This window comes from Falco biarmicus, chromosome 3, assembly GCF_023638135.1.
Source record: "Falco biarmicus isolate bFalBia1 chromosome 3, bFalBia1.pri, whole genome shotgun sequence".
In the NCBI taxonomy this organism is placed as follows: Eukaryota; Metazoa; Chordata; class Aves; order Falconiformes; family Falconidae; genus Falco; species Falco biarmicus.
Window position 1 is genome coordinate 90,357,298 of NC_079290.1, and position 18,969 is coordinate 90,376,266.

The 18,969-nt window shown below is 36.2% G+C and overlaps 1 protein-coding gene across 4 annotated transcripts in view; it reads left to right on the top strand.

Moving 5' to 3' along the window:
- Nucleotides 1-18,969, top strand: part of RELCH (RAB11 binding and LisH domain, coiled-coil and HEAT repeat containing) — a 79,175-nt gene that overhangs the window by 34,094 nt on the left and 26,112 nt on the right. For all 4 annotated transcript variants that reach the window (XM_056330485.1, XM_056330484.1, XM_056330483.1 and 1 more), the window contains exons 11-17: nt 6,057-6,169; nt 10,179-10,269; nt 13,187-13,258; nt 14,071-14,211; nt 14,893-15,057; nt 15,935-16,082; nt 18,810-18,966. In XM_056330485.1, the coding sequence (XP_056186460.1) occupies nt 6,057-6,169; nt 10,179-10,269; nt 13,187-13,258; nt 14,071-14,211; nt 14,893-15,057; nt 15,935-16,082; nt 18,810-18,966 (887 nt within the window). The remainder of the gene's footprint in view (nt 1-6,056; nt 6,170-10,178; nt 10,270-13,186; nt 13,259-14,070; nt 14,212-14,892; nt 15,058-15,934; nt 16,083-18,809; nt 18,967-18,969) is intronic.

The window sequence follows — 18,969 nt, forward strand, 5'->3', positions numbered from 1 at the left end:
GAGGATTGTGTAACTGGATTGCATGGGTTGCTTAATGTTCCAAGAATTGAAATTTGCTTTAAAAATAGCTTTTCTTAGTTACCACCTGTTGTTATAACTATTGTAATGTTCTTTCAGATGTAGTTGTGGAATTTGAAGGAAAACTTGGGTAGACCATCTGTTAGTATCTATTAATATCAATATTATGACAAGCTAACCTAATAAACTCTCTTCAGCAAGGTACTGTTTTGGGTCTTGTCCAAAACCAACTTTACCATGAGAGAGTCTTAGCACAGTTTTACAGAGAATGGTGTAACATACACCAAAAGATCACTAATTTAAGAAATGTTCATAACAGCTTCAGGTTATAATGTGAAGTGATCACCAGCCTGCTCTGAAAAGGTAGTGGTAATATTTAAAGTCTTACACTGTCTGTGTGTGTGAGACATAAGAATTAAACACAATTCTGTGACGATGCCCTAAAGGACCTATCTTTGTTCTTTAAGCCTCCATTATATTGAAATTGGTTGCAAAATCTTAAACTGAAAATGTTGTGCCACATGTTTTCATTTTGGAGAAACTGAGTTTGTGGAGATTGACAGTCTCTTAGTAGATACTGTCCTTTATCAGAGATTCAGAAGCCATTTCAGCAATGATTTTAACCCTGTTAAGGTCAATAGCAGCCTGCTTTATTTGGTAATAAGTGGTCCTGTAAATACTATAGTTGACATCTGAGTGACCAGTTAGTGTCAGAATGTCTGACACATTTCTGAAATAGATGTTATTTTTGTGTATTAGTGCAGTTTTCATTATTCTTCAATGTCTGTACTTTAGGGTCTGATGGAAGATAAGAAAGAAGGAAAAACAGTATTGAGTAGGGTAACTGAGGAGATAGTTGTTTCTAAAGAGAGCACTTCAACTGGGTAAAATCAATAATTTGTAATATAGATTAAATTTCTGAAATAATAATTTAAAATACAATATGTTAACATACAAATTTAATTTTGTTTTTACTCCAAGTGTCAAGGTTATCCTAACTGCTTGAAAACATGTATATCAATGTTTAGATTTGTATCTGAAAATACACTTAGAAACAAAAGAGATACTGCGAGCCAAATAGTTATTGGAATGAACAGTAACAAAATGCTAAAAACCTGTTCTTCAAATAAAAAAGCCCTTTGGCTGGGTACACAATCTATGATAATGCTTTTTGCAGATAACCAACTTGAGTTCATAAAATCTGCATTGGAATCTGCTTCCTCAGTTTTGCTTTTACCACTTAAAACTAAAACACATTTAAGGCTAAAAATGATAAAATCAGTTACCTTCCATTTGTAAAGACGTACACCATAAAAAGATTCTTTTGGCTAAACTGTTAATTGGAGAAAAGCAATCTTTTAAAGTTTTTGCAATAACTGATCAGGCAGAACTGGTTTCTCACCCTTTCTAAGATGTAAAAATGAGTATCTTTTTGTCAGGTAACAGGTGTAACCTTGTTTGTATGTACAACTTCAACCTTTAATGGAGTTTGGGCCAGAGTAAACTTTTCTACTTAATATCAGGATCTTGTTAATCTTGTTCTTAACCAAGAAACACTTTTCCTTAATTATTTATACCTTTCATCGCACCTATTATTCCAAGGTTAGTTTCTGTAACTTTCATTTATGTTATGCAAACTTAGCAAAACCATGGTAGTAATGTGCACAGTTAAATTTTTATACTGAGAAACTATTATTGATACAGTGTTCAATATGTTAAGAATAAAGTTTTTCTTTTTTTCCGTTGTAAAGCTAAAGCAGAGAAAATGCTGAATCTGCAGACTCTGAATGGCTGCCATTCTTGACTCAGCTAAAAGAAAGTAATGTAGATTTCAAGTTGTTCACGTTCACGTGTAGTAACTATACATAGGCATCACCGAGGCACTTTTGTTCTCTGGCACTTTTTGTATGTAGCTGTCTCTTAAAACACGGTAGAGCTGAATATCTTACTACAGATTTTCATCTCAGTCATTCTTTAAAAGCCTTAAAGTATTGGCTTTGTTAAAAAATGTGAAAGAATGCTGTGTCAGAGCTTGGCAGTACATTTAAGTGGATGTTTCCAGTAACTGTGTCAAGCAGATGTCTTTGTGGTTGGAAATGGATAAAGGTATATAGGTTTGAATTCCTGGGCACGAAAACTGTCAGCTATCGGTATCTTTAAATGACTGTTTCTGTTTCACAGAACAGGGAAGAATAGAAAAATTTAAATGAACAATTAAAATGCTTTCTGTTACTCTGTAAAACATAGATTGTGGTAGGCTTCTATAGATTCTTTTGAAAAGATAGGGGTAGTGTTGACCACAGCCTGTTTGCTGTTCACTTCTGGTTTGTGTAGGGTGTTGGTTTCGGTTGGGGGGGTGAGGTGGGGCTGTTTTTGTTTGGGAGTTTTTCTTTGGAGACACCTGCATGGACAGTTATGCAGTAGAACAGAGAGAAGATGGGCCGCTTCAGTTCAGCACGAAGCATTAGGTCAGCTTCATAGCCTTGCCTGTTGTTCACCTGTACATAGCTTATGTCACAGTAAAAACAAAATAACTTTTTTCTCTCTATTCTACATCTGGGTAGCTCACAGATGAAGTGCCTCAGATATGAACTTGCCTTTTCAGTAGTAGAGGTGAGACCTCTAACACCTGATGTTTTATTTCGTCAAGTTGCAAGTGCTGACAATGTTACAGTGTTAGTCTGCTTGGCATCCAACAGGAAAACACTATCGCACTTCTGAAAATCGGTGCTGGTATTGTTGACTAACAGCAACGTAAACTAGTTGGTTTTCCTAAGCCAGAGGCAAAAAAGACTCGGGAATGAACAGGACGTTTAGGAAGGATCCCAAATTAAATAGAGAGTGAGTTATTGGTTTTTTAAAAACTTTTGTTCTTGCTCTATGACTGTCAGCACAAGTGGTATTCCTTCCCAAGGAAGGCAGAGTGTTTCAGATAGCACTGGAAGTCCTCTCCTTGATTATTAATATTGTCTCCATAACAATGATATCAATTTTCCTCTTGAATTTAAACAGCCAAATGCTAATATTACTGGATCTTATTGGAAAATTACCACTTTCTACAGCACTTCTGTGCTGTTTTTGAGAATGAAAAATTGGAGATTTATTAAACAAGTCTATAGATCTAAGGCATGGCCTTTAGCCACAGGAAAGGCATGAGGTTGAACCTGTTTTTGTTCTTAATCATCCTGGATATCCCGAGAAGAATCTGTCCCCTTTAAAGTCTTTGGCAGACTTCACTTGACCTGTTTTGTCCATCTATGAGACCAGTTTTGTCCTTCTGGTCCCACAGAAAGTCCCCTTCACCTCCAGTTTTACTTTCCTGTCCATTAAGTGTATAGGGAGCACATAAAACACTGTTCAAGACTTCTCACTGTTTCTCCACTCCCCTTAATAGAAGGAACTGTAGAAGCACTGATGCAGCGATGCAGAGAACACTCTTCTCCCATAGTATGCATGAAAGAATGTGACCAATGGACAAGAGAATACAGCTAATTCCGTCAGCTGTAATAACCAGCTTTCTGCAAGGTAAAGAACCAGCCTTGTATCTGCCCCACGTCAACAGTGTTAGGTTACTCATTAGCCTTACACACAAGGTAGTAGTAGTATCTAGGTAAACGTTCAGAGCTACTTTCCTTTCATACAGACTTAGCTGGAAAAAGACAACTTTTTAACTTTCTTAAATCTGAAAAGAAGCATTAAAAAAATAAAGCTCATGGCACTGTTTTCAAATCTAGCAGTAGGTTTGGAGTGAGTAGTTGATATTTTTGAGTAAGTACTCAAACATACTAGGAAAGTGAAGTCAGTGTTATGTTTCAACAGATCAAACAAAAACCCTCGATCATAAAAAACCATAGATGGCCCATTTCATGGGGTATATTATTTTAAAAAAAACAACTCTCTAAGGAGTACTTAAGAATAACTGCAAGAGCGAGCAGTTGGATAATGTGAACTTAGAGTAGATTTCAAAAAGTTAGAACCTGGTGAAGTAACACTTTTTATTTATTTGAAGGTTTTTCTGTGAGCTGTATTCTTTTTGGTGAAGTACTTCTGCTATGCATCTACAAATTGCAATCTGATTCTGCCTTTAAAAAAGCTGTATAAGTAGGGATATTTAGAGTGGTAGAGGTTTTTTTTATTTTTATATAATAGTTTTTAAAAAATTTTTGAGTTAAAACAGTGTTCCCAGGAGAGAAGACACTTCTGTGAAGTATGAAGAAAAGAGTAAAATAGGCTAAGCCCTCCACCTTCTCAGAACTTTTAAGTGGGCAAAACCTCAATGTTAACTATCTGAAAAATAAAATTCAACATGCAAATTGTAGATGAAAAGGAGCTTTCATCTGAAAGAAGATATTTAGCTATTTGTGTGATGAATTTGTTAAGTTTCTTTAATACAGGTTTTCCATTCACATTATTTTACATTATGCTAAACTTATTTAAAAACAAACCCAAAAACTGTCTCACGTCAAAATATTGAGAAGTAGAAATGTCCAAATTGTTCGAACTTGTTTCTTATTTCTCCTTCTGTGCTATCAGATTTTTATGTGGTGGGTAGGGTATTTCCACATTCATTCTACTGTCTTGTCATATATTCCCTAATCTGTACCATAATTGGGTTAAATATTGCCAAAATATCTGTCAGAATCTTAAAATACATTTTAGGATGTCTCAGTCCATATTCAGGGGGGGAAAATAGTACACTGAGTAGAATTCTTGTAGAATGAAAACAAAAGCATATTAGGAGTTGACTGTTTTAGGCAGCGCTCTGAAATAGAGTATTGTTCTATGTTTAAAATAAACTTAGCACTTGCTGTTCAGGAAAACGCAAATTGAACAGTGAGGGTGTCTTTACTGTTGTTTCCAAATGTCCACCTTATTTAAGAGGCTTACTCACAAGAATATCATGAATAGGTCACTTCGAATCTCTGCAAGAAATTGGCACCTCCCTGCAAAGTTATTACAAATAACTATAGATTTTTCCAGGTTTTGTATAGTCTTTCCTAGTAACTCCAGAAGTGTTTCCCACTGTCATCTGCTTGTTTGTCACAAAGCTTGTCTCATGAAAGGGGCTTGAAAGTATGTCGCAGGTGGGAGAGAAAGTCTCCAGGTTGGTTGCCCATGTGTTCTCTGCAGACACCCAGGTTTGTCTTGTTCTTTTCCCCTGACCTCCCAAGTGTGATGTTTCTGTCCCCAGGATATTAAACCACTTAGAAATTGTATGGGTTCCAAATTCAGTTGGAGTGAAGGCTTGTGTCAATAAGGTCAAGGAAAGGGACTTCCAGTCCATGTGTTAGAAATGTTTGTTTCTTCTGGGAATGAATACCATAAGCTTTGAAGGCATATTTAGGAAGGAGGAGGTCCTCACTGTTGTGAACAGCAGTGTATGTTCTTTCAGTTAATGTTTTACACAGTATTTGCTTGGTAGTTTGTTCTTTAAGGAAATTGAATTGCTCTAAAAAGAAAATTCAGCTTCAGGTATTGCCTCTTTATTAGAAAAAAAAAAAGTTTTTTAAAACCATATCGTTCTCAGTCAACGCAAAATACAGGATACCTGGCTGCAGTCACCTTTACCGATACATGTTTCTCAGTTCAAACTTGTGCACAAAACTGTGTGCATGCTAAATTGGAAATTTTAATCTTTAACTCTGTGGCATCAGAAATAGCTTTTTCTTCAGGAGCTTTGTTCCATAGATATCTGTAGAGCTTGTTTCAGTTCAGTAGGTAGCGAAGAAAATTTAAACCATGGTTGTCCCCTAATTCTGGTTACAGGTGACCTGCGTATGTTATTTTTAATCTTTGCAGAGTTTTTTGTTTTATGTGCTGGTTCTCTCCCCTGATCCTTCCTAGCAGGAAAATAATTCTAACTTTTGTAGTCCTTCGCTTTTTTCAGGTCATTTAATAAGAGATCAAGATCCTAAAACATCCTCTCTGTTTTGATGTTATGTGGCTAGATTTAACTTCTTAGGTTCTTTTGCCATTAATGAATATATGCCCAAAGCATTTTTACCTTGTTTGATTTTCCGCTACCCACAACTTTTTAGGAATTGATCCCACTCATACTGTGTACAGCCTGCCTCCATCCTGAACCCAAAGAGAGAGATCAGCTTCTACACATACTGTTCAATTTGATCAAACGACCAGATGATGAGCAAAGGTGTGTTTGCGTTTGTGTTGCGGGACAAGAAGGAACTTTTTTCTTTGTCAAAGAAGTAGAACTGATAGAAACTGGCTATTATTGCATGATTTTAACCAAGTTTCACTTTAGCTGATAATTTGCTGGTATAGCGTTGACAAATGTATGTGGACTTCGGGATTTTCCATTTCCATGACTTGTACTTTCTAGTTACTAGAATGTAAGAATGCATTTGGTAAGCTATAGTGTAACATTCCAGTTCCATTTTGGTTAAAGATGAATTGAAATGCTTCATTAAAATGAGCTTTAAGATGATAATTCTTAGCAATGACTGATACAGAAATGAGAGCAGCTTTTTTTAAACCTCTGTCAGTGTATCTTAGTGATCTCTGTGTTTTTAAGTTAGTGTTCAGTTGGGGAAAATAGCATGAGGAAATGGTACTCTTCCTACTTATTGTTCAGTACTATGGTAGCAATAAAAAATTCAGAAGACTGAAGCAGTGATTTCGTTCTGGCAAGCCTTAAGATCTTTGTTTTATTTTAGGACTTTGAGACAAAGTCTTAAAAGTCTAAAACAAAGTCTAAAAATACTTTTTATTTTGTTTTATAAAATTAGTTCTTCCTTAGTACTCAGGAAATCTGACTTTGTACGTTTCTTGATAAGAATATCCTTAAGGTTGAAAGACAGTACCCTAGCTGGTATGTTTCCTTCTCTGACTGTGGAAAGATTTTTCATATTTTATCTGTAGCTCTGCCATTATTTTCATTAGAGATGTTTTGTAAAGCATCTGTATCTATCGTTGCTCTATTCTGTCTTCAGGCAAAGTAAGCTTTATGAAATAGGTGGAAAGCATTTCTCCTGATGATTCTCTGAACGGAAGTCATTCTAAATTCTTCTGGTGTCTTTCTAAATAGTTCCCATGGTAAAATTTAGAGATGAGGTACAATTGTAAGGCACGGCTTTGGAGACAAAAAAAAGTGCATAAATAAAAGGAACTTGTAGCACAGTGGCACCATGCAGATTGAAATCAAAATAAGATGCAGTCCTGTTTTGTGCGATATGAAGAAAGCAAAGACATTCAGCTTAGTCACCAGAACAATGGTATTATCTCATATGTTGTTTACCTACTGCTATACGGTACATGCCTAATTATACATTAAAGTAGCAGTTGATAACAAGTTGGCTTTTTAAATTTGGTAAATGCAAGAGGCTGAAATGTGACATTGTGTTTCTAATAATGAACCCATTAAAATAAGTATTTTATTTAAAGCATTTCACCTTTTAAAGTATGTTAACAATCGTACAGGCTTTCCGCATAATACTTGTTGCCCATGTGAAAGGCTTTTTGGTGCACGCAGATAAGCATGTTGCTATAGACTTGTATACTAACATTATGTTTAACAAGGCCACTTTTATATTCAAGGCTTTGCTTCTTAAGATACTGTTCAACTTTTCAGAACGTTTACCAGATTTTCTTCTGCAAAGAAACAAATATGTGTTAGCTTTACTTAAACTTCTTTCTGGGCAGTTATGTTGATTTTGGAAGCTAAGGAGCCATGAAGAAGTCAGATTAACATTGGGGTCCTTTAGGACAAGGTTAAAACATAGTTCAGAATGTGAACTCTTGAAGATTTCCAAGCAAAGTACCCAGAAGCAGCCCTCTTAATGAAAAGAAGCTAAAATACATTAAGCTTAGTGTATCTGGTATGCCTTTTCGTTGGTGTTGTGATATCACTTCTTAGAGAACACACATAACTTGCTGATACATTAAGAAAAACTCTAGAAGTTTTTAAATACAACCTTCAGGAGCAACTTGAACCTTGAACTGTGTAATATAAGATTGAATTGCATACCAGTGCATCAGTCACTTTCTAAAACCTCTGCAAAGAGCTTAGAAGTGTTAAATTATGTCTGTTCTCTTAACTTCTGCCTTGTTCCTCTAGTCTGCTTCTTGGTTTCGCTGTGGTTTCTGTACTGGTGAAGCAAACTAGTGCTCTGCTGAATCATACTGATTTGCTTTGTGTTCCTGCCTGAGTGGTCATAAGTGTATAACCTGGGAAGAGCTCTTTGAGGAAAGCATTCCAAGGATCTTGTTAACAAAAGAGATCATTATGACAATAAGTAGAAAAAAGTTTTTCCCATATCCAGCCTTGACTGCAATTTTTGCAGCAACTTAGTGTTAACATCTTTTGTTTCAATGACCTGTTGAGATCCTTACAACCTTTCCTTCCACTGAAATACTGACTCTTGTCATATAATTTTAAGATGGTTACAATAAAATATTCAAAACGTTAATTTTTAATATTTTTGCAATACCTTAAAGTTCCCTATTTTATAGGCAAGTCAAAAGGAAATCCAAGTTAATTTTGAGATTTCATGGAACTGTTTTGAGAAGGGAAGGTTTAATTTTTTTTAAAAAGTATATATTTTGGCTTTCCCAGTTTCTGATGCAGAAGACTTCAAGCAATTACTGTGTTCTGCTATTCACTTTTTTAATATCTTATAAAAGTATATTCTGTTGCCCTGTTCTGTGATTAGGTGCAGCATGTAGAACCCAAGACAGCTATTCAGATAACCATTTTCTTTGTTGTAGAACTCGGAACTGCCACAGGCTTTTGGCTCCGTATTGCTATCACATATCAGCTGTTGATTGCTTGATTCTCACCTAATCACTGCATTTTTGTTTTCCCCCAACCTTTTTACCTTGAGCAAAGGTCTAGTTCTTTGTACATGGTAGAGAGGAAAAAAATATCTTTCTGATAGACTATTTCTCCTTGAGAAGATTCTGAAAGTGAATGAGGGGTTTTTGGGGTTCTGTTTGTTGGGTTTTTTTAATGGGAATGTATTGTATAACTGATTAAGAAATAACCAGCAGAATCGCTGCCTTTCAACCTTAAGGGCATACTATTAGCTGCAGTAAATAATTAGGAGTTCAGACATGACACTAAAATGGTAACAAATTAATTCTGGCTTACTTTGCACAAAATAATAATGAATAAATTCTTAGTGGTGTCCTAATCTTACTGTGAAGGTGATAAAATGAAAGTCTTATGTCCAGTTACAGTTACAGTGTTACAGTTTCAAACTGGTTATTTGTAGATACAGGCACTGCAGTAAATAGAACTAGTGAATTGCATGGAAAGTTGCTATCATTCCAATCCTATTAACAGGAAAAATAGAAGTGAAAAATCTTTAAAAGATAAACACTCATTAAGTAAGCAACAAATGACAATTAAGTACAGTTTTATTGAAATTCTAAAAACATCTCTGTGTCTATGAAATTGGTGGAACCAGTGACTTCTTGCAGACTTTGAGGAAAGTTAAAAAAGGCAAGAATATAAATAAAAATTACTCAGGTGATTGCAGATACTACTGATTGGTTAATTGCTTCCCTTTGATAATGGGCTTTGGAAGATTTATGACAAGACTGAAGTCCAGTATTTTGGGAGAGATGAAAGAAGCTTGCATGTTAGAATGTTGTGAAACCATGTCATAAAAGAAGTTACTTCTGAACAAAGTTCATTAAATCTCACGAATGCCTATAAATACAAGCAGAATGTGTACTTGACTAAAATACTGATAGTATGATAGTATTAAGTAATCTAGATCCTTTTACTGCATGATGAATCATAGTATTCAGTAAGAATTAAATGAGAGGTTTAGTCAGAGATTCCTGATCTCAGACATTAGGAAATCGGACATTCACAAATCAGAGATTCTCAGGGTCTGGTTCATGGAGTTTAGGATTTGCAAGTTTCTGGAAAAGGCATATTAAATAGAAAACAAGGTAAGTTGAGTTGGAAGGGATCTTTAAAGGTCGTCTAGTCCAATCGCCCCTGCAATGAACAGGGACAATAGTGCAGCTTTCAATTTAAGATTTAGCCTTTAAGTCAGTGTGTATGGTGTGGAATTTTGACTGTAGACAATTACCTAGTGCCTGACAGCATCTATTTTTCCTAACTTAATATGTTTTACATATGATAGAACTTGACTTATAAAGAGATTAAAGCTTTGCGTTTATGTTTTCAGACAGATGATACTGACTGGGTGTGTGGCATTTGCCCGACATGTTGGACCAACACGTGTAGAAGCTGAGCTTTTACCACAGTGTTGGGAACAGGTAACTGATTAAGTTGTGCTTTACACTGCAAAATAAGTTAGAAATTCATAAATTTTGAGTTGTATTTGTTTGAGGGGGAAGTTGGTTTTGGTTTTCTTTTTCAATGAATGGCAGTTTAAAGTATTTTTCAGAGAACTATTTGGATGTTCTTTGTCCTCACTATATAAATACTTCTATATAACTTTAAAAAGAGCTCAGAAGCATAAAATTTGTCAAAGGCTATCTGGAGATTCTAGTTGCCTGCATACACCTCTAGATGTTTGTCATGTTGAAATGTAGATATGTGTGTGTCCATCATCAATGTTGCCTAACCTGTTGCCAGGTAGGTGCCTTTATACTTTGTACTGCAATTTCCAGACTGTTGGAAATCCATTTTCATTCACTGATTTTTATATTGTATTAAGTCTCTGGAGCAGCATCCACACTTCAGTTAGTTTAAATTCTTAAACAGACAGAAAATTAAAGATCGAAGTAGTCAGAAATAAGACCCCCATAGATGGGCATGACTTTATACCTGTAAGATCAGCCTGAAGTTTGCATGTGACTTCTAGAATCACAATGACCTTTTCCACAGGTATCCTAAATTAATAGATACAACTGAACAACCAAACTGAAATGCTCTTACTGAGGTATAGAAACAGAACAATGTGAGTACAGGTGAAAATGCATGGTGTTTTCCTACCATAATGAAGAAAAGGGAGCTCGTCATTGCCTAAAAATCAGTAACTAAGCCATGACAGATTGGTAATGCTTACTTTCATGGCACAGTCTTTCTGGTCTGATAATTGTCAGCTGTTTCTTGCATAATGCAACCATCTGTGTTTCACAATAAAGTCCAAGCTTTAATACTTTCTGACAGTAGAAGTACATAGTATATGCAGCATTTGTGCTTATATGTGTGACTGATATATCTATTGATTAAATGAAGGGCTCATGGCAATAGTAGTTGAACAGAAAATAAACCACAACTTGTTTTCTAGGCCTTCTCATGAAATCTAAACTGTTTAACAAAAAGTCTCACCTCAGTAAGACCACATCTTTATCATACTAGTTTCTTGCTAATTGCTGATGCAAGCAAGAAACAATTCCAACTGTAACAGTACAGCATATCAGGCTGCCAAGCCATATGTCATCATGCACTTATTTAACGCAATTTGCTAGATTTTGTTGGCAGTACTGAAACCAGGTCATTTTATTCTCCAGCAAAATACCAGCTGAATCTCATTGTCACAAGATGGAATTTGTAGAAGGAACTCAAAAATACACATAATTTTCTGCCTTTTCTCAGTAGATGCTTTAATCATGAAAGCATTCATGCAGTTGGTCTCCAACCAGAGTCTATTTACAGATGCAGAGGATTGGGAACTCAGAAGATTCAGCATTTTCATCCACACATTGTGGAGTGCAGAGTTATAAAGCTAGTCTATATGATCTTTCTACCTGCTCTTTGCAGGTAAAATTCAGTAGCTGACTCACTGGTGTTTAGATCAATGATCTGTGAATGCTGGAAGTTCCCTCAGAACTAGTGACCAGTTTATTTGCTTTCAAAATTGTACTGCTGCTTATTAAAGACAAAAGGAAAATAAATGGTAGTAAACATTTTACAGTTAAGTTTCCAAGGGCTAATAATCTTCCCTGAATGCAAACCTTTCAGAAATTTGAGTCCTTTTTTCCTCCAATGTGTTAGTATATCTTTGCAGTATCGGGGGTGATATTTATATTGCCTTGCTGGTCTACCTAAAGTTGAAACTAGCCTTTGCCGTTTCCCTCCGGTAGGCAGAGCTCCAGAAAGGAAAGTGTATCTCTCTCACCAGTAGGGAATTTGCATTTGGAAAGATGGCACATAAGTCAAAGATACTATAGGTATTAAAGCAGCCTGTTGCGTGCCCGTAATGGTTCTCATCTATGAAACCTCCATACTTAAAAATACCACAGGTGCCCTACTGATGAATAAAAAATAATGATAAACACACTCAAAGAACATTCTTCCATGCCTGAGACCGAGACAAAGAAGGCAGTGAGTTGCTTGGTCTTTTCCATGGTAAGATGGTGTCTTACCAAGGCTATACACTGCATAGCAAGAGAGAAATAGTTGCACCACGCACATACCCTATTTTATCTGACAGGATCAAACTGTTCATATTTCTCTCTCACCTTTTTACCCTAAATATTTTTTATATTCCCGAAGTATATTGAAACATATATTGAGACTTCTTTGTACAAGCGTTACACTGGCCGTTAAAGCTGACCTCACCAGGATGCAAACTGGGTTCCAAAGTGTCAATATCAAATTTGTAAGGCAGAATTTTCAAACGGACTATGAGTGGTAATGGGGAGGTAGCACAGGATCAAGAGGTTCGTGGGAATAGGAGATGTTTTCAGTCACATTTTAGAGGCGTGACATGTTTGAGAGCAGAACTTCAGTATCATGCAGATACTTTTTAGCGTAGTGTGTGGGTCTTTTGACTGATTGCTCAGCAAGACTTTAGGCAGCTATGCTACACTGGTCGGCTCAGAGCACTAGAGGGCACTTGAGTAGTTCTTGGAGAACCAGCACTCCTGGAGGGACAAAATATTTCTTGACATGCCAGCTCTGAAGTTACTCATATTCTTCAGAGTACAGCAGCCCATACACTGTTTTCCACACTTCTTTTACTGCATATACATATACGCTTCTCTAATTCTTCTCTGACTATAAGCTCTATTTTGTAGGACAACTAGAGAAGGCTGTATCTGCCTAGCCTTTATACCTCAGCGCAAGAATCTGGGGCTGCTTAGTACCCATATGCAACTTCTACAGGCACAGTCAATGTTTATCTAAGAGGTGCAGATGTATCCCTCGGCTGGAGTTCATTTGAACCACATTTTGAATACTGGTTACTGCAAAGTAAATAGCCATTCTGTTTCTCTTTACCAGATCAACCACAAATACCCAGAGAGACGGCTACTGGTAGCAGAATCCTGTGGAGCTTTAGCACCTTACCTTCCAGTAAGCTTAACAGTGTATTAATACTGACTCTAAATATTTTGCTAGTGAAAGCAATGTGAAAATCTGTTGCATAAGCATCCTTTATCATTTTAAATGTTCCCAAGTGCATTTGTTAGTCATAAACAGTCACATTGTCTATCACATGTGTGAGTTTCAATAAATCACATTAAAGCATTCATGGCTTATTATAAAGGAATACAGGTCCACATAGCTATAAAATGCCTCTAAAAACAATATCTTCTGAAAAAATCATCTTTGTTTCAGTGAAGCTGAAGTAAAGCTAGTTAGGACTAATTAAGGAAATAATCACTGAAAAAATACTTGGCAATAATTTTTTGATCTAATGATGATCCAGTAATTCTTCGGACACTGTGGAATGTTACATGAAGAGTGCTGCCAGTCAGAAGAAGCAGCAGATTTAAGTCAGTGGCAAACTAGAATATGAAGCTTCAGAGAAAGAGGGGAAAAAAAGACAAATTAAAAACTCACTTCTCCAATTTAGTAATGCAGTTATTAAAGATTCTGGTTTAAGTCTAGGCCTGTAGTAGTTTTTTGCTGTTAGTTATTTGTGGTTCCATAAGTTCTGTGATTAGTAGGACAAAAAGGCTCTCTGGTGAGGCTACTGACATTTTAAATACATACATCTTCTGTTGTGAAAACTGAATGTGTAATATTCATAAAGGGATCTATAGTTGGAGGAACTAATTTTGTTTGTGAGCACTAATACAGTGTAAACTACTTATATAAATTGATATAAACCTGCATGTCTTGTTTCATTTGATTTAACAAGTATGTTTCTTGTTTACAAACAGAAAGAAATTCGTAGTTCGTTAGTACTTTCCATGCTGCAGCAAATGCTAATGGAAGATAAGGCAGATCTGGTACGAGAAGCTGTGATCAAAAGCCTTGGCATCATTATGGGATATATTGATGATCCAGACAAATATCAACAGGTATAATTTAGTTTGGGATCTGTATGTATAAAATGTCTTCTATAGTTATTTCATTAATAGGGGGATAGATAGTTTCATGTATTATTAAATCCTTCCAGATACTTTTAAAAATGTTGATGGTTTATATCAATATGGATTTTTAATGTATCACCAATACAAAAAAGAAAAAATATACTTAGAAGTATAACTAGAATCTCAGGTGTAAGCCTTATACAGAAGCATCTCTAATAATTCATAGTTTGCCTTCAAGAACATACCACTTCATTGCCCACCTGATACTCTTAGCCGATATGATATCATCACTTGCCAACAGAGATTTGTCTCCTGCAACAAAGCCAACTTGTAGTTCAATTTAATACTGCCTAGTAATGTTTCAGGTAAGTGAAAATTATGAACTTGTAATCCTGTCTTTGAGTTCTTGAAGGCAGAGTGGTAAAATGTGTTTGTATTGATTCTGATGACTGTAGAGAAATACTAGCGGGGTCATTGAACCACCCACTGTTTGCCTTTGTAAATGTGGTGGGAGTATCTGTTGAAAGGGCTCCGTGTACTACCTTGTTTTATTTTTGTTAGTGTAGCATTTTAAAAGCGGATCATAATCTTTTTCTATTCTGCACAGTTTGTGTGGGAAACTTTAGCATAAACTCTAGGAAAATTACGTTATTTCTTGTCTTCTACCAGGGCTTTGAACTGCTGCTTTCAGCTTTAGGAGACCCTTCAGAACGTGTAGTTTGTGCAACACATCAGGTATTTTTACCTGCTTATGCTGCCTGGACAACAGAACTGGGAAATTTACAATTCCATCTTATACCTACACTGCTTAATAAAATTGAAAAATTGCTCAGGGTATGTGTTCAGCTGTTCGGCAAATTGTCTTTGTATCTTTATTATATATGCAGGCTTTTTTAAAAAATACGAAAATGTAAATAATTACTACTTATGTTCTATGGGGGAAAAATTTTAGGAGATTCTTCTTGTACTTCCATAACTTTTACTTGTCCTTTGAAAAAGGGGGGAAGAACACAAAACCCCTCAAAAGAAACATATTCTAATTTAATGATGTTTTGCTTTGTAGCACAGTAATCAAAGTGCAGTTCAGTAAATGCTTGCTTGGAGCTGTGACCTGATACGTGTTATTCTGAGTGTATTTGCCCTATATTTAAACTTTTTAAGTATCACATGGCGTAGTTTTTAATGATGTGCAATATCAAAAACCGAACATATCAAAACAAACCAAAAAAAGAAGTAGAATTAAATGGTTTAGTTAGGTCGTTTGCAATTATGAGCCAGTTTGTGTGCACGCTTCATTTGGTAGATACCGTATTTTCCAAAACTTTACAGATATTTCGTAACAATCTAACACACTTAACCAAGATGCTTTCAGAGTACGGGTGACGAGTTTATTCAGTTTTTGGATTCACTGGTCTATGAGACCAAGGATTCACATTTCTAAAATATGCTGGAAAATGTACTTTCAGAATATCGGTATGTTCATTCTTATGAACTACTAAATGCCAAAGGCTATATTGCTTGAATCTTTTGAGTAGAAGTGACTTAAGGGGATTTTGATGGTCACACAAAGTAAGCTTGTGGTTTGGATAAATTACTATGTAATTAATCTTTGTGTAGAAGCTCATCACAGATGTGTTGATCTCTTGCCAGGGAATAAATGCCTAAGCAACAGATCATCCAAACCAAAAATTTTAAATGTCCTGTTTTTCAGGAAGGAGAACATGGCTTGGATGAACATAAGCTCCACATGTATCTGTCTGCTCTGCAGTCGTTGATTCCTTCACTGTTTGCACTGGTGCTACAGAATGCACCTTTCACAAGCAAGGCTAAACTTCAGGGAGAAGTACCACAAATAGAAGGTAAATGATTAATTTCTGGTATGGGGAATTTTTATAAACTTAAATATAATTCACTGACCAATCTCAAATCCATATTAACTGCAAGAGAATAATTTTAGGAAGTAGTCCATAGTCTATGGTTACTTGGGATTTGTGTGTATTTAAGGTTACGGCATAAATACAAGTTGCAGAATATATGTGTAAACTTTAGATTTTTATAGCACACTGTCTGTACAATAATAATTTAAGTTTATTGTCCCCAAGTCTTTTTTCCCTAATCTACCTGCTCTTTATCTTGTATTTCATATATAGCAAGTAAAGAGAAAAGAGTTCCAGGAACCTCTGTCGTGTTGTGAATTTTCTTTCTTTAATGTTGCTGAGTTGACAGAGAGAATAATTTATTTTTTTAAAGGCAGATTCCAGTATATGAAAATTTGTTTTGATTTGTCATAACGTTTTTCTTTGTTCTGTTTTTCCCTTTTGGGGAAAACATTTTTACACTTCGTTTCCTCCCGCTGCTGCTACTTCATTCCTATGAAGGAAATCAGTCTGACATGAAGCCTTAGCAGATATTTAACTAAGTACAAGTATTGACTTATTGATGCAGAAGGATATGTAAGTCATGAATATTTATGAAATGCTTGCCAGTAAAGGAGAACAATTTTTTTCTGTATTTACTTAGCAGTGTTACAGGCAAAATGGTTACTTCGTGCCCTGACATGGCTTTATGTAATCCACCGAGAGTCTTGCAATGAAATACTTTTTTTCCTAATATACATCATAAATTGTGAAAGGGAAAAAAAAAAAAAGTGTTGCCTTCTGATTTGCCTCTTAAATGTTTTTTCATATTGGTCTCCTTAGCAAGTCCTTAAGTAATGGTTCCTTTTTCCACTCATTCCTATGCTTGAGAGACCTTATTATCACCAAAAAAGTTTTTATTTCACCTCTAGTTATTTCTCTCTACATCTTAGAAGAAGCTTTTGAGAAAGCAAAGCAATCCTTAGGACTTCCTAAAGGTTTCTGAAGAATTTGTTTCCACTAATAGCTAATAACGGTTCAAGAAGGGCTGGCTTCAGTTTCAGTTAATATTCTCACAAAGAACAAATTTTATGAAGTGGGAAAAACACAGCCTAGAGCAGGAGCTTCACCATCTGCTATGTATCTATGTAGTAGCAGACTGAATGACCTCATAGTGAAGTTATACTTGGATCAGCAATCCTAGCCTGTAGAATGTTTTCTCCTGTTACGAACACTTTTTAAAGATATTGGTAATACCTGGCACATGATGATAATAGTGCTGTGTGTGGAGATATAAATAAAGGGTAACAACTTTAAAGGAGAATTTGGAAAGTAGCTAATGGTACGTTACTGTATGATATAAATGTGAAAATGTTAAGCATGCTGTGGTAAAAATCATCCAGCTGACTTGAGTCATTTGAAGATGAGCACTTTTTCCCTGGGTGGCTACTACTAAAATAAGGAATTTCAAAAACTTCAGTCTTCAGCCTTGTCTGACAGTTTCTTCTTCCATAAAAGTGGAAGAAAAAAAATCTTACGTACTTTTCACTAGTCTGGTAGTGTTGCAGGAGGTGCAGGCTTGCTTTTTTGAATTTTGTAGTAGGAAAGCTGATGATCTTGTTGCTTAACTTTATTGCTGAATGTGCTTGGCATGAATTGCAAATAATAAAAGCAATGTTGGTGTGGCAGACTTTCAATCCCCACATATTTTAATGGTCTAGAATTTTTTTGTGGTCTTTTTACATGTGAATTACTCTCTTCTGGTAATTCAGATAATTAAGAAGCTGGGAAAGGGAGTGGGGACTGTCAAAATCTACTTCATATATGAAAGTTGGAACAGTCGAATAGTTAAAGTGTAGCAACAAGTGTCAGGAAACCTTGTCTGCAAGTCACTACTGTAAATCTGCAGTGTGGTCTTTGAGATCATAGAATGTTTTGGATTCAAAGGGACTTGTAAATGTCATCTAGTTCAAACCTTCTGCAGTGAGCAGGGACATCTTTGACTAATCAGGTTGCTCACAGCCCTGTCCAACCTGACCTTGAATGCTTCCAGGGATGGAGCATCTACAAACTCTCCGGGCATCCTGTTCAAGTATTTCACCACCCCCACTGTAAAATTTTTTTTCCTTCTATATCTAGTCTGAATCTACCCTCTTTTAGTTTAAAACCATTACCCCATGTCCTGTTGCAACAGGTCCTACTAAAAAGTGGGCTGCAGTAAGGTCTCCCTAGAGCTTTCTCTTCTCCAGGCTGAACAACCCTGATTCTCTCAGCCTGTCCTCAATAGAGAGGTGTTCCATCTGGAACATCATCCAGCCGATTCCTTATCCCCCAAAACGTCCATCCATCAAATTCATATTTCTCCAGTTTAGAGCTGTGGGTGACTGTGTCAGAGACCTTACAGAAGTCCAGGTAAGTGGCATCCATACCCTGATATAGTCACTTCATCACACAATGCCACTAGGTTGGTCAGGCAAGATTTGCCGTTGATGAAGCTATGCTGGTGATAATCCCGTCATCTCCCTGGGACAGCATTTTCTCTTTTTATAGTGAGGGTTATGTAACCTTTTCAGAGGTGGGTTTAACTCAATGGTTTTTAAAAGGCAATTTGATAACCTTACACAGAAGGCACTAGAGATATTCAGACTTTCTTAGCTACCTTACTGACATCACCTCCAAGGTATTTTCGTCTTTTTTTTGTTCATGATCGCTTGTCTTCTGCTGTTACAGTCACTAGATTTCCCCGACCCGTATCACCTCTTCAGGATGTGGCCATCATCATTGGAAGCCGTGAACAATTAGCAGTGTTGTTGCAACTGTATGACTATCAGCTGGAACATGAGGGTACCACAGGCTGGGAGACTTTGCTATGGGTAGTCAATCAGCTGTA